Source organism: Gopherus evgoodei, chromosome 4 (genome assembly GCF_007399415.2).
Source record: "Gopherus evgoodei ecotype Sinaloan lineage chromosome 4, rGopEvg1_v1.p, whole genome shotgun sequence".
In the NCBI taxonomy this organism is placed as follows: Eukaryota; Metazoa; Chordata; order Testudines; family Testudinidae; genus Gopherus; species Gopherus evgoodei.
Window position 1 is genome coordinate 47872181 of NC_044325.1, and position 16517 is coordinate 47888697.

At 39.0% G+C, this 16517-nt stretch overlaps 1 protein-coding gene across 1 annotated transcript in view; it reads left to right on the forward strand.

Moving 5' to 3' along the window:
* Positions 1–16517, forward strand: part of SLC25A21 (solute carrier family 25 member 21) — a 365165-nt gene that overhangs the window by 38002 nt on the left and 310646 nt on the right. Inside the window, exon 2 of the mRNA XM_030559247.1 lies at positions 12462–12514. Coding sequence (XP_030415107.1) covers positions 12484–12514 — 31 coding nt within the window. The 5' untranslated portion in view covers positions 12462–12483. The remainder of the gene's footprint in view (positions 1–12461; positions 12515–16517) is intronic.

A 16517-nucleotide genomic window follows, 5' to 3' on the forward strand; every position in this document is an offset into this window, starting at 1 on the left:
AGTTTCTGTCCTTTGAAAACCTTTTAGCCCCTTCTGTCAGGTGATATCCTTGCCATCTACCTGTATGAACACAAACCCCTGCCAGGTGACTTTGTTGCCAAGGCAACCTCTCCCCTGCTAAACCTGTTCCCCGGGTTGGGAGCGAGTCTGTTGTCTAGTCTAGAGCAGTTACGTTTCAATAGTCAAGGCATTTTAAGTCAATGACTCTTTTGTTATTCTTTTGCTGCCAGCCTTTGGATCTCAACTCAACATAGAGGAAAACAGACTATGAAGAAAGCAAAAGGCTGTGCATTCAGAATGGAGTTTGAAACTTGGTAAAAATACACAGAGTTAATAATCTCACACAGAATTCATACATTGTACAGACAGATTCCCAAATAGTCACAACATGTAAGTCAGTGCAGAGAAGTTATGGCTTGATCCAACTGAAAGGCTCCACCATGTTGACTGCTGGTCAACAGAAACTCCAAGAACTTCCTGTGCTTGCGAGCCATTCAGGCCATTGTTCTATTTTAAAAGGTAAGCACCTCACCTCTAGCACCCACAGAATGCCAGAGAAGACAGTTTATGGTCATGCTTTTCCCAGGCCAATCACCTCTGCTGAAAAGCCTTTCTCTTATTATACCGATCTCAATCCACCCGTCTTGTATTTTTGAGATTCTGGACATACAATCTTGCTGGCTTCACTTGCACAATTTCCGTTAGCTTCAGTGGGAGTCTTGTGAGAGGAAGATGACCAAGATTTAATTTTGTGTCTTGCAGGGTATGGTCTGGATCTAATGTAGGCCCCGATCCTGCAGTCCCTGCAGAAACCTGCAATTACATGGGCATACATTTAATGTCCAGAGAAGTCCCACTGAAGTGAATGACACTGCTTATGGATGCAAGAGTCTGACTGCAGGATTGGGGGCTTAAATTGCAAGCCCCTCAGAGTTGAGGCTGTGTCCTCCTCTACATACCTGGCAAGCTTTAGGCACTAAGCAAATAGTTAATAATATGGGAATTGTAAACTTGGGAATAATGTTCATTGAGATCCTGACATATTTAGGCCTGATCCAACATTCATTAAAGCAAATGGGAAGACTTCCATTCGCTTCAGTGGAGGTTAGGTCAGTTCTTCAGTGCATGAGTGGTATTTTCCCTGGTTCAAGGAACATCTGTCAGCTGGGATGGAATTGTAAACATGCCATGGCCTGAACCCATCTTCCCTGCACTTATCCCAAGTGATGGGCATTTTCTTTCTTTCTTTTTTTTATTTTATTTTAAAGACAAATAAAAGCAATGTCTGTCCAGAAGCTGACCCAGAACATGTCTCCCCAGTCATGGCTTTTCAGAGGTATTAAGCTTGCTCAGGCTGTGTAACCCCAAGTGAGGAAATGGCCTGCCTTGGGAATCATGACTTTCACAGCATGGAAGGTATTTGCATAAGCTGTCATTTTCCATCTTTGTCCCCTGCTTTTGAGAACTGCATAGCTCCTGACCAAGGAGCAGAAATACTTCAGCGGTTTTTTGGCTTTCCCCTAGAGCTTCTGTTAGCTATAAAGCTTGCATCTGTTGTCTTCTGAGGCTTGTGCAGCCTGGAAGGCATGGATATTTAGTTCTGGATCAGGTCACTAAAATGAGGGATAGAACAATTTTGAGCATTACTTTTAATCTTTGAAGAAACTTATGTCTAGTTTGTATTTTGTTGTTTTTATGGTAGTGAGGAGCTCAGGACTCAGCCAGGCCAAAGAAAAGATGGGGGGAAAACCTAGATAAAGATCTATTTCATGTTGCCTTTAAAGTTCCCTCCATGGAAAGAATATGTATAAATTTGCACAGATCTTGGTCCATGTCCTTCAGCAGCTAAGAAGAATTGCCAAGAGATAAATGTAAACTTAATCTTGAGGGTGCAAAGCATACTTCTGTACAGTTGCATCAAATACACTATGCTCTCTCCCCAGAACTTTAATATTTAAAATTAAAAATAAAGAAGTTTCCTTCTTTTGTGCAGGCATGTTTGTTTTTGCTGTCCACCATTCATACATCTCCTTTGAAACTGCATTTATTTCTCTAACAGTTTTTTTCTTCTCCCTACTAGGAAAACATTTTGTTTTGCCCTTGTTCTAATGCTGCCATAACCAGCGTGGCTGCCTTTCATGACTTCTGTTTCTCAGCTATTATTGTGACATTTTTTGGCAGTCTTAAAAAAAAATTCTGAAAATTTAATTGTGATTAGCAAACTGCTTTGCACTCCAGAAATTGCTGCTGCTTTGCGTGAGGACATATTAACGTGTCTGAACACTAGGAAGAGCTCATACGAGATACACTTTGAGTCTGTTGCTGATCTCAGTTACGCTTGTTTCAGTGTAATTTCCTTGGTGTTACTGAAGAATATTCCTGTATAAGTGACATCGGACAGTAATTATTGAATGACAGCAGGCATTCAATAATTCAAAAAGTGAAAGCTTTATAATCCTTAAAAGACAAAATAAATATCCTTAAACCAAACTCTAATAAGTTCTCAAATAGCATTTTTGTTACTTTGCTAATCCATAAATTTGGATTATCATAGATGGAAATATTTTTTCCTAGGTTTGTGTGTACTGTGAAATCCAACACTTGCCAGTAAAAATCTAATCCTTCCAAGCTTAACTGTATCTCTGCTGTATGATGTGCCTTAAATCCTGGATAAACTTCTTCACATAAGATTATAATTTTTTTAAAAATGTATCAAATATGTAAACAGGAGAACAGTCCCTTTATTACTCTACTTAGCATTTCTAGATTCATATGGAGGAATGGGAAACCTATAGTTTTATACTGAGACCTCTCTTTCCATTGAGTTTTTGTGGATTGATAGTGCAACAGGACTGTGTGAAAATTCCTACACATGTATTTGTGTGAAACCACTCCTTTGCACATGCAAAGATTCCTGCATGCATATGGTCAGTTAGGTGCACATTTAAACATCCAATTGTGTGTGTGTGTGTCTTTCTGGTTTTACTTACTGTATCTACAGCTGAAAATATGACTAATTTTAAATAGTCTTGTACAACTATGGCAATACTAACAGTTTTTAAGACTAACTAAAATTACCTATATGTAAATTCCTTACATGTGAGATTTTTATCATGCTCTATATTAAACAGGAAAACCTTAGGATACGTTATATTTTATTGCTGAGTGCATATAGAATAAACTTGTAATGCTCAAGGCCAAGTTTCTAGTTTTCAGTGTAAGTTGTTCCTTCACGTTTCTGTTGCTTCCATTTTTTCTTTGCATTTTTAAACGTTTTTTGTAGTTCAGAAGTTGCTTTTTGCCTCATTGCAGTGCTTTCTTAGGACACAGCATCAAGTAATAGAAGTAGACAGGAAATGTGTTGTTGCTCTCCAGAGGATGATTAAACAAGTCTGAAGAAGTAACCTGATGTTCCCACAAATGGCTCTTATGTAACAATATGGAATTTTTACTTGGGAAAAACATAGTTATTGAAGAGATTTAGAAAACATGGTCTAACGTTAAATCAGACGTGATTCAAGAAATAATCATGATACGCACAATAAAGAAGGATAATAAATGAAATCATGTATTACATTCTTAAAGCCCTATCACAATGGTTCTTGTTTAAATTCTTCAAAAAAAATCTTTACAATCCGCCACCAATCTTTGGAGCACACTTATAAACAAAGGACTCTTATCTTGCAACCCCTTACTCAACTGACTAAAGGGTTACAGACTGAGTCCTAAAGACTCTATGGGACAAATTTTGGGACAGATCACACTCTGTTTCTTATGTAAGCAGTCCAATTTACTTCAGGGGGCTGCTTTATTAAGTAAAGTAAAAAGGATTTGGCCCTCTGCTCTTGGGCAGTCTTATTGTAGGCACAGAATTTGTTTCACAGCTTTCAAAAACATTATTATTATTCTTTCCTTCTCTGCCTTTTGCTTCTCTTCTGTTTTCCCTGAATATGATCTTAATAATATATACTAGCATTAGACGAAGTTATTATAGTTATTGATGAGTCTGAGCCATTAACATTTGCAAGTATATCTTCTTGAGAAACTTGGTTTGTGTGCATTTTATTTTCTTTAGTGAAAGGTGTATATACAATTATAGAACACAACTAGTTTTTCTTTTCCATATTATGTGAAAAATGGAATACTTACTTTATTTTGATGGTTCTAAATAAAATTCTAGTCAATGTGATTTTACAACAAGAATTTTATCTTTAGAGCTGTAAAATAGATTATTTGAAGTCAGATGGGGGGAAAATAGATCCAGCATAGTACATTTTGTCTACTAGGGTGTAATTTATAATGTATGTTTGTTTCCATTGGCAAGGACATACAATAAATGTATCGGAACAGACTATTTTATGGTGGAATTAGGTTAGAGTTGTATTTCTTCCACGTGTTTAAGAAAACTTCATAGTAGAAATACTGTTAATTTCCAGGTTAATACTGAAGCACTTATGGTTTTTATTATATAAATTATTAAGATTTGAAACTGTACGGGTAGAGATGGAGTTGTAACCACTTGTGAAATTTGACTATGTACAACTTAACAAATTCTCATTGATGCTATGAAGTCATTGTGAAATTATTGTGCCACAGAATGCCTCTATGTGGGTTCCACCATTTGCTCAGAGGAGCAGTAGCACATACATTCCAGACCAAGGGCAATGGAGAGTCTTTAACCTTAATGACTATGCTGTGACCAAACAATAAATATGCTAAGGCAGTTAGCTGGAGCTGGAGCTCCTCCAACTTGTCTTCAGAGAGGGAGAATTGGAGAGTGGAACAGTCCCAAACAGGACAGAGATGGGAAATCGAGGGTTTAAAAAGGACTCAGAAGGAACAATGGGGAAGGCTTTTGGAGGGACAGGAAGCTTTGGACAGGAAAAGGGAAGAGGCAGGCGTACTCTTGTAGCAAGGGAGTCCAGTTTAACTGCATGACTAGCCAAGATCAGAGAAAACTAGCAGACCTAGAAAAGGCTCCATCATTCTGAGGAAAAGCTGTAAGCTGCAGGGGAAGGATCCAGGACACACCAGTGGGCTCAGCCCAAGCCCAAAGAACCTCCAGATTAGCGAGGAACCGAAGACAGGAAAATACATATGGGTGTATCTCTTATGCTAAGTAAGTAAAGAGTAATGATGTTTTAGAATCTTGTAAAAGTGTGTTTTGTTGGCTCTCTATCATGTGGTCCTGAAGAGAAAGTGCAAACCAAGAGTGTTTACATGGCTGAAGTTCTGGGAGAGGGTGTGTTTAAGCTATGGGGAAGTCTGTGAAATTAAAACTGGTCAAAGGGATAGGCAGTTGGACCATGGGGTCCCAGCTCTCTGGAGGTGTGATATACAGAAGATCTGCACCTCAAAAGTTTGCCTAGAGAACCCAGCCATTAGGACCCTGTTCTGACATAAAAGGCTTAAATAGCACTTGGGGCCCAGTGAGTGGGAGTGGGACCCCTAATGCAACAGTTTGGGGAGTGTTCAGCCAAAGAGAGCTCTACTAGAGCTAGATGTGCCATGGCCAGGAACTCCAAATCTGAGTATGCTAACATTGAAGATAATAAAAGACCAAACCCCAAATTACATGTGAATTTTCCAGCTCAAGCCCACCTTCAGTAGAAGGCCTTGAATGCTCTAAAAACTCCTTAGGTCTTACAGTAGTAAAGCTGGCTTCTATAAACTGTGTCATGTAAAGTATTTTTCCATAATTCAGAGACAAAGCTTCATATTCTCTTTGTTAAAAGATGTAGAAAATAGGAAAAGGTTGTCCAAAAGCTTTATCCATATTTTTGGGGTCATGAAGATTAATACATCAGGCAACAATTACCCTTTACACAGCAGTAGTAAGTGTCTTGAACTGGCTGGATAATCTGTATATTGAGTGTCCAAGTGATTTAAAACAAAAGTACTTGTATGCTTCTCTATTCAACTTTAACTAATGGTTTGATGTCTTGGTATGTGACCAGGTGACTAATGTTGAAAAACCCTTATTAAGAAGAGTGGTAGTGAACTTTTTGATAGTACCATTCAGTCATAGAAGTTAGAGATGGAAATGACCTACTAGTCCATATTCCTGGCCCATGCAGGATTGTTCCTTTTAGTACATTTTCTAAAATGTTTTTTAAATGTCCCTCCCAAGTAGTGAGACTTTCACCACTTCCTTGTGAGCCTATTTCACAGACTATAGATTTAACATAAGAACATAAGAATGGCCGTACCGGGTCAGACCAAAGGTCCATCTAGCCCAGTATCTGTCTACCAACAGTGGCCAATGCCAGGTGCCCCAGAGGTAGTGAAGCTAACAGGCAATGATCAAGTGATCTCTCTCCTGCCATCCATCTCCATCCTCTGATGAACAGAGGCTAGGGACACCATTCTTTACCCGTCCTGGCTAACAGCTATTTATGGACTTAGCCACCATGAATTTATCCAGTTCCCTTTTAAACATTGTTATAGTCCCAGCCTTCACAACCTCCTCAGGTAAGGAGTTCCACAAGTTGACTGTGCGCTGTGTGAAGAAGAACTTCCTTGTATTTGTTTTAACTGTTAGGAAGTTGTTACTTACATTTAGCCAGGCTTCCCAACTTAGCTTCCTACTAATGAATGGTACTGTTACTCCAAATCTAATTATTAAATGGTACCAAATGATGGTCAAACTAGACATGTTAGGATTAGAATAATGAGAAGTCAAAAGCTATTGTAGTGCAAATGTTTCATTATCAAATGCTTCTGCTCTTCTTGCAAAAATAATGCTGGTCAAAGAATAAGCTGATTTTAAAACCATAAATTGATAAAAAAAAAATCTAATAATTATTCTAAATATTAAGCAGGAAGGAAAATCTTCCTTGCTTCCAGTGAAAATAAATTGAAAAGATGCTTTGAAGATAATAGTCCATCCTACTAAAAATATATAATCCATCCCCATCTTGGAAAATTATGCCCTTGGCTTTTTATCTTCTGTTGTATGACTTTCCCTTTCTAGGACATGCTCACTAACTTGCTACTGGAGGGTAGTCTCCTTATTGTGAGATTGGAGCAACTCCAATGGTTTTTCAGAAACTTCTGCTTCTGTTGTGGTTAACTCATGGCTAATCTTTAACCTTTAAAATCTCTCAATATCTAATTTAAACTTTTCATAGAATATCAGGGTTGGTAGGGACCTCAGAAGATCATCTAGTCCAACCCCCTGCTCAGAGCAATCCTCAGACAGATTTTTGCCCCAGGTCCCTAAATGGCTGCCTCAAAGATTGAAATCACAACCCTGGGTTTAGCAGGCTAATGCTCAAACCACTGAGCTATCTGTTCTGCCACAGTGCTAGGGTTATAATCAATAAACCTAATTGACTCGTGGCATGTGAATCCTCCCAACTATGCCAGTTGTCAGGGTCTGGAGTGGTTCACAACTGTGAGTGCCAACCTCAGGGCAGATTGTCAAAAGACAGGGCAGACACCCAACACTAGTTGTGTGTTCTGTAATTAGATGTCACCAACCTGGTAACAAATATGACCTCCTGAAACTCTATAACAGTCTTACCATGGAGTCACAGACAGACTGGAATGCCCCTGGGGACTATCTTGCCACCCAGGCAAGCTGAACTTAGTGCTAGCTGGTTGCCATACAAGAAGGATCACACAAAATTCTGGTTGTTTCCAGTCCTAGATGACAGCCATCGAACCTCTCTGTGAAGCGTTCCCATCTCATTACATAGAATGGAAAAGATTCTGGAGTTCAAGGGTTGAGCTTTAATAAAGCTTACCATCTTCACAGCATTGTCCAACACCTTCAAGTTGGCGGGCATGCTTTTGGCAGCAAGTGCTTCCCTATGTATGCTGCAGTGCACCCACATCGCATTGGGAGTGAGTGCTCTGATATGTGCCATTACTCCACTATTTCTACCAGTCATTGACTTTATTCCATTGGTGCAGATGCCAATATATCATGACCAGATGATATGATGTTGATTTTTGAAGCTGTCAAGCAACTGGATAATCTCCTTAGCTGTTGTTCTGGTAGGCAGTGACAGGCAAAACAAAAAATGTCTTCCTGTACTGTACCTTCATAAATGTACTGAACGTACACTAGAAGGTGAGCTAAGCCTGCCACGTCCATGGATTCATTCAGCTGCAGCAAAGTACTGGCTGCTAGTGACACAGTTCACTAACTGAGTTAGGAAATCATTGGCCAGGTCATCAGTTTGATAATGACTGAATTAATTTTTGGACCTTGTCTCCAAGCATAGTGCTTATATGTCTGCAGCCACAGGTAGTATTAGTTCCTCTGCTATGGTGGGAGGTTTTCCTGACTTTCCAACTCTGTAACTTACATAAGTATGCTGCTTCAAGGGCCTTAATATTGTCAGCAGCAGAGCACAAAACTTTCTTGCTTACCATTATCTGCTTGAAAAATTCTGGTGATTTGTCCTTGTGGTGTTCGTTTTTTTCCCCCTAAGTGTCTGCATAGAAGAGATGGTTTTAGGTTGGTAGTTGACAGGACTTCACCACACAACACATGCTGCAGCTGAGAGTATTCACTGTCACCAATCTAAGAAAATCCCTTTTTGTTGTACTTTTCATCATATTTATGTCTCTTTGATATAGATCCTGTTTTGTCCCTGGTGTCAACGTTTCGCTTCATAGGTAGAGAGCCGCATGTTGAGTCAATAGTCTTTGTCTGACTAGCGATTTCAGCAAGTGCACTGGCACTGACGAGACAAATTTAATCACTTCACTTCTCATCACTGATATTTTGTGTGTTCTTAACGCTACCTGTCTTTAGCCATTTGTCCATATTTCACTATTATGTAAAGATATAGTTATAGTGTGAAGCGTTCAACCAAAGAAAAGACCCCTAAGTTCTGAGCTCAGTTAGACTGGACAATTGCTGGGTAACTGAACCCGAGCTGTACAGTGATTTGACGTGAGGGCGCTATACGTCAGAGTTTGTGTATCTGTGTGCTCATTGGTCCATCCAGAAGTAAATTAGCTACCATATTTTATATAACAAATTACCACTGAGGCTATTATGAAAATGCAATAAATAAAATTATTAATAAATCCACCATTACATAATTTCTTCCATGTAGCCCCCTGGAGAGGTCTTATGTACCCCCAGGGGTTTGCATATGACATTTTGAGAACCCTGGCAATATAGCATGTTATATACAGACTTGCAGTTTTGATTTTGACAAATAATACCTTTTCAGGCAAGGCATCATAAAAGACTACTAACATATTTCATTGAAGAAAACATTTTTTGAGAAATATGCAGTTAATTTGGAAGAGTTTCAATTTAATCTTATTTCATCAACTGGTTGGCACAGCAAAACAATATCTAACACTCAACTCAATGGGATTTCTCTGTCCGTCCTTCTGTAATGTGATAACTAGCATGCCATATAAGATCAACTACCAAATTTAAAGGAATGTTCTAGGCACCAGTGGGCAGAACCCTACTGATTGATGGACAAAAATGAAAAGAGGGATTTAGGGGACCTGTAGCCCCTGACATCTGGTTACCAGAGCTAGCAATTCCATCTGCCTGTGTAATTTTGTATAGATCAAAAAACCACTTATTGGAGTCATTAACACCTTCCAGCATAAAAATATCCACATCTCAGCTGTGTCCATCCTTCCAATACAGTTTTAAGATGTTGACACTCTGAAAGACTTCTCTCTCAGAGAAGAAATGAGAATGATGGGAAGGATGGGGTGCACACAGAATCCCTGGCATGATCGAGGGAATGCTGGAGTTGTAGGGAGTCCCTGAAATAGAGGGGGATGAGAGGATGGTATGCAGAGTCCTATGGGGGGAGGAGGTGGAATGAAGGAATGCAAGGAGCTCCTAATGTGTGCAATGTACTTGGCCTACAGAATCAACAAGCGTGCAACCCTCTAGTATTCTTAGTATGAAATGTTTTATAGGATTGTGCTGGTATAATTGTCTCAGATCCAGATCCCGATCCCAATCCCCTGACAGGTTTGTTATGTGAGTATTTGTGTATAAGAAACCTAATAGTAGTGTAGTTATACATATGGAACCAAGTCATAAGCATCATCTTGCTGGGTATAGCTGAGGCAGCCAACCTGGATTCATATCAGGTGTCTGTCTAATCACATGAGATATATAGGGGCAACCTACCCTATTCTGTTCTGGGCATCTGCAGAGGATTGAAAAAAAATACAGAGAAGAACCATAGTCATTACGGAAAAAAAAAATAGGAATACTTTAAACAATGCTGATAGTGCACAATCCAGAGACCAGTGAAAGAACAGAACTGAATTTTAAGATAAACATATTTTGCAAGTGGAAGGGAGCCAGTGAGGAACAAACATTAGACCTTGTGGCGCAGTGGCCATGTCTTATTAAAACTGCCTTTGTGAGTTGTTTTGGTGTCATAAATCTGTCCTGGCAGCAGTGAATGAAGGGACAGCTACAGCATCTCTGGGCTAACACTGGTCTCTCCCACTTTACCCCATCCTTTCTTTGATTGAATCCAGAGTATTTTAACATGTTCCAGGATTAACCGGCTCACTTAAATTTAATTCTCTGTTCAGTCCACATAAGACACTAGACAAAAATGTCCCAAAAATTTGTTACAAAGGCTCTGACCTCCTTGCAAATCCAACATCCTTTTGACACACAAGGTTGATTGATGCCTAATTTTCAGGAAAGGGTACCCTCAGCAGTTGACCTTAGCATGTTCTGAGATTCCAGTAGGCATCCCCAATAATTCTATCCCTTTGAAGGGAAATTAACCGTCTGCACATGGCCCATTGCCTAAAATGCTGATACTGTACTTATTGGCAGCATACCTAAGTAGTAGGTATCTACTTGTCCCACCTCCAATGTCTCCCACTATCACACACTGCGGCAGCCTGTCTTTTGGTGGGTGTTGACTCAATCCTCTGGTCAGGTACTCAATTATCCTTAATCCTCTCTGGAGTAACAGAATTCCCAGGAAGATATGGAGTCCCACACCCTGACCGGGGCGGGGAGAGGGGGAAACTGTCAGTCCATCGATTGACCCCTGCAGACGTCCAGTCCCAGCCACACAGTTTTCAAAGTCTTTACCCTGCCCTTGCTTCATCAAGGAAAAGTCTGGAAGTGAGGGGTTTCAGGCTCTTCATAACTAGGGGGGTTGATAGGGGAGCCTAGGCCCTCCCACTCTACTGGGCTCCAATCCAGGATCCTGTAAGAGATAACAATGTCCAGCATCCAGGAATGTCTTAAGGCTGCTTCCCTTGGCCACTTTCTACTACCCACTTTCTTGCCAAAGTCTTACAGTTTGATACAAAGTAGTAAAGAAAAAGAGTAACTGAACCTTCAGCCCCTCTGGGCTCAGCAGGCGGGTAGATCTCTCTCTTTCTTTGCCCTAGCTGATTCCCTTTAAGCTTGACCTGCAGCTCGAGCATTCTTGGCAAGTGTGGATGGGAGGGTTGGCCTTGACCCAGAGTTTCTCCCTTGAACCCCATCAGTTCCAGTGTGGGGTTTATATACCCCATCACACTGTGAAATAAAAACTAAAAAGTGAATTGTGAAACATGCTTTTTGGCTAATTGATTGTGCCCATGTAGCACAAACTATACCACTGTTTCCAAAGCCAGATGTACCCACAGAAACTGATGGCCAAAATCATGTGTGACGGTGCATGCTCATCTCCTGTCGACTGTTGCCCTTGTTAGATGGGTCTTCAGAGACGCAGGCCTCCAGCTAAGTCACACAGTCAAATGCATGAACGAACCCCTTCTGGGGTAAAAGGTCCAACAGGGCCTGTCCCTGTGCCCTGGGTAATGTCCTTAGCCTTGTCTCTGGGCTCAGTCCTTAGCCTCTTCTGGGCTAGCTTTAAGTCCATGCCTGCCCTGGTACAGAGCAGTGCCCCTAGGGCTTTCTCCCTATGGACTCCTTGCCTTCAATTCTTATTACCCCAGCTCTCCAGTCAGGCCACTACTTCAAGTTCAGTCCCCTTCTGGAGGTAACAAAGGTCAGCAAATGGTTTGCCCTCTGCATGGTCTTCAGCCCCGTCCTTGAGTCTCTTTAAATTCTAGTCCCTTTCTTGGGTTTCTTAACAACACTCTTCCCCTTCTCAGGGCTTTGGCCACTCTATTAGTGAGGGGACCCAGGCCTGTCCACTTCTACAGGTCCCAACCCATGGACCTTACAAATAGCAACCACGAGCTGTCAGTAGTTGCTGAACATTGGGTGGGAAGGGGAGTTGAGGGTGTTCTGAACCTGCTGGGAGGAGGGGGTTGGGGTTGGAGGGTTTGAGTTGGGTTGGGTAGGCAGAGTTAACTGTAGGTGAATGTGATGGGGTGGTGTTGGTAGAATGGGCTGTGCATGTTCATGAATTTTGATGGTATATATGGATAAGGAGGAAAAAGGAACGTAAGAGTTACATTGCAGGGGGGAGAGTGAGTGGGAGGGGCTTTGGTTTGGAGAAAAAAGTAACTATTTTCTTCCATCCTGTTTACAGTAATGTGTCCCAGGTTTTCCTTATGGAAGAGAGAGTATGGTGGCAGAGGAAGTGTATGTATCCTTTTCTTCCCCTTTAACTACTATCTTTCCTGTACGTCTATCAAAATCCTTCTCCAAGACACACCAAAGCAGACCGTCCAGCAATTCACTGGAACAATTCAGAACAAAAGAGAGTTAATCCCATGAAAAAGGAGCAAAGCAGAAAGTTCAAAGGAGAAGTGATGGAAGAGTCTCTCCTCTTAATTCTCAGTTTTCCAGTTGCATATATAACCACCCCAGGGAAGAAAGATACAGCAGAAGAAAAGACTTCCAGTAGGAACAAAAACAAACAAAAACAACCCTGTTGAAAATAGCACTTATAGCCACTACATATTTAAGGTGATATTGGAAGTTCCCCCTTTCTATGCTTGCTCTTATGCGTGCAACAGTTAACACTGTTCCCAGTAAATCCTCTCTCCACATAAACTGTTACTGGATTTGAAAAGAATTATTGCACTGCCTTTACACACAATCTTAGCATTCTAAGGTTGAAAAGAGGTCACTTCATTCTTCCTTCTGCAGGATTTGGAACCATTTTCTTTACTGAAATAATGAAGAATTTCTTAGTTAAAGGATTGAATATAAAGGCTTGTAGTCAGATGGAGGAGGAGGAATCCACATTTAATTACTCATGCACTTGAATAAATTAAAAAAAAAATTCATTATCCTTTTAAAATTAGAGGTAGCACTGGGATTTTTTCAGCAGTTAGGAAGAATTCTAAGTGTTTAGATTCCTCTTTTGCTCTTCCTCCTGGAATGCTATCATTTTATCTGTAGCACATATGGAGAAGTCTAGCTAGAATGCAGGAGAGCCAGAGCTGCTCCCTTGTCTGGCCCCTTCAGAGCATAGCCTTTGTTTCTGCTTGATCCAGATTGACAGGCTAGTGTCTTAGGCCCGTTGCCTATGAAATGAGTGCTAAAACTATCTTTATATTAAGCAGAAAACAGAACATGAAATTTATAAGCCAAAAAATCCAAGATTTGAGCTCTTCCGAAAAAATCAATACTTGCATTTATAGATGCAGAATGTTAATTACCTAGTATCAATACAACAGTAAATAAGCATGCATCATTTTGATCTATTGTTGCATCATTTCATTTAAATGTGTAGTACATTGCCAGCAGTCAGTATACTGACTGAAAACTGTCACAACAGTGATCACTACAATCTGGGAGTTAAGTTTGACTAAAACATATGTCTTCAATTTTAATAGCTCAGCTTCCCAGATGCCCTAGAGGAGAATATTGCCTGAGAAAGAGCTTTTCATGTAAGAATAATTTGTGTTAAGTAGCTCAGTGATCTGTTTGTTAGGTTAGAGCTGACAGTTTGTTTATATTTCTAAAGGGGTATGATGAATGGGAGAGAAGTTGATGCTAATTAGCCTAAATTGTTCCTAAGAATGTAGAGAACTTTGCCATTTTCATTGTTTCTGTTTCTTTGCACATTTTCAATAATTGAATGGAGCTCAGACCATTCATCATAATTTCAGGCAAGAAGGAAATAAATTAATATAGCACAGGCCAGCCTGTGCGATGGAAGATGTCACTTTAGAGGTCAATTAGGTAAGACATCAACCGGGGACTGATGAAGCATTTTCTAGTCCATTTTGTATAAATATAGCAAACATGAGCATTTTCATCTAAGAAATTTATTCTCTCTGTCATTACACTGGTATACAATATTACTACATGGAAAGCTTTTTTTTTTCTTATTAACATGATGTTTCTTTGTTTTTGGAGCTTAACTATAATGCCAAGATGTGGACCTGTAACGTTATATATGAGACAACTTGCTACTTTTCAATATACCGTTTATCAATTACAATAAAGCCAACAAATCTGCTGTTGGGAAAACTAAAGCATGGTATGGTCAAGTGTGATTTTCAGGAGATGTCTGCAAAAGGACCTGAAAATAATCAGCTGTCTGGCATAGTTAATAATGAAGAACCATTTAATACTGCTCAGAGTGTTTTATTTTCTACATATTGTATGATGTATCAATATCACCCTTTGTTTTAGATTTGGGACACACAACTTTTTCAGCTCAAATTAAAAACATCCTTTACATACATAAACAGATAATTTTATAAGAACATATAATTGAGCATTTTTCCTGGAAAACTAAATCTAAATTTAGAAAAAACTACCAATGTCACGTTTTTAGGCTTTATTCAATACCATTCTTTTTTAATTTATGCACATATAATACCACAGGAAGAGATGGTATAAATTTGTGGACTGTGGAGAATGAGTGAACATTTTTGAATCAGGATCTTTAAAAGGGGTGAAATTTGAGTATGATTAAGTTAGGAAAAAGGCTCGCTTACGGCGGAAGTCAGAGACTCTGTATACATTATAGGCATGTCATGGCTTTTAAAAAGTTATGTTAGACTTCTATACAAATTCTTTCACAATTTGTATTAACCCCCAAACAAAATTCTGTGTGGTTCTGAACTCTTACAACAGCGCAAAATAAAGTAAAATAAAAAGGAGTGAAATGATAATAATAGTTAGTATTCAGATCAGGAGTGAACCTTGCTGTAGGGCAGTCTGGTAGTTTACACTGCATGGGTGTTTTGCTGGTCACTAATTTTCTCGGAAGGAAATGATCCCATGGCTTATGCTATCCACATTTGTGCATATTTGCCCTATAATTGGCATTTATTTAGGAGACTTTTGGTTTGATGGATGACTGTCAGGTTATAGCCTGCTAGCTTTGATGCGGATTGCTTTTTTTTTTTTTTTTTTTTACATTAACTCATTAGAACTCTGGTCTGCTTCAACATGCTCTTTATTTATCTCCTGATAATCAAGATTTTTGAACCATAGGTTTCAAGACACTTAGCAGAGTTTTAGTCAAGTACTGATATTTCTAATTTTGAGGGGGGAAAAAACATGTAGCAGAAAAAATAGATGAACTGTGAACTCAACAGTTTTAAAATTATAAATTGTAATATGACCTTAATTAGATGCCAGCTTAATTAGTTGCCTTTGAAATGTTAAGCCACTTGCTAAATATCTTTAAATTATAGCATTAACTTCCTTGTACCTAAGCTTCCTTTTAAAAAAACAAACAAAACAAAACCAAAATATCCTCATAAAATCAGCAGGTATAGTAACATTTTCACAGCAGGTTGATATAAAATGAGCATTCAGCAAATCTTAATTTGGATATCTGAGGCACATTAGCAGTTTCTTCAGTGCTGACTTAATAGCCTCTCTTATAATATATTTGGAATACAGTAGTTAGGATAATTAGCTACAACATTATTGGTAAAATGGTTAAAACAAAATTATATGGATTTTTAAATGTTTTCTGATTAACAGCATTTTTTGTTTTGACAGAGAGAAAAGCATATAAAAGAAATAGAAGTTTTCTGCAATAACAATGTCAGGCTGAGGTGCATAATTTTAATGCAAAAACAGATAATTAAAATGATAAATGGATGTTTCAAAAAATAAATAAAATATGCTCTTGAGAATAACTGTGGACCAGTCCATGGCTCCTCTGTTGCACAAAGTAAAATCTCAAGGTTTAATATGAAAAATAATTGGAAAATTCAGCATATCGAATGCTCTTTGTTGAGTTACATTTATGGATGCTTTATAACAATCAATCGGATCAAGAAAAATGCTATTTTAAAGAACTTGTGTTATCAGTTTTATATAATCTACATCCTGGTTTGGTTTTTGTATTAATTAATGTTCTTGAATATTGAATAAATATGTGGATCAAATTGTTTTGCCAATAGTTGAATATTGTGTTTTTTATATTACCTTTTAGACAAGGGCCTGATATATTGTGTTACAAGTTGTTTTTCATAAGACACGCAACTGTAGAAACAACTACCTTCAAATACAAAATTGGATCATGATTTTGAAAACATTCAGGATTGTTCAGATTTGTGGTTTCACTCAGCCAATTGCAGAGGTTCTATATGGCACAACCACAAAATTTGGATCTTTATTCCCTATTATTCAGAAAGGTTTGCTTGGATCTGAAATTTCTGTTTGG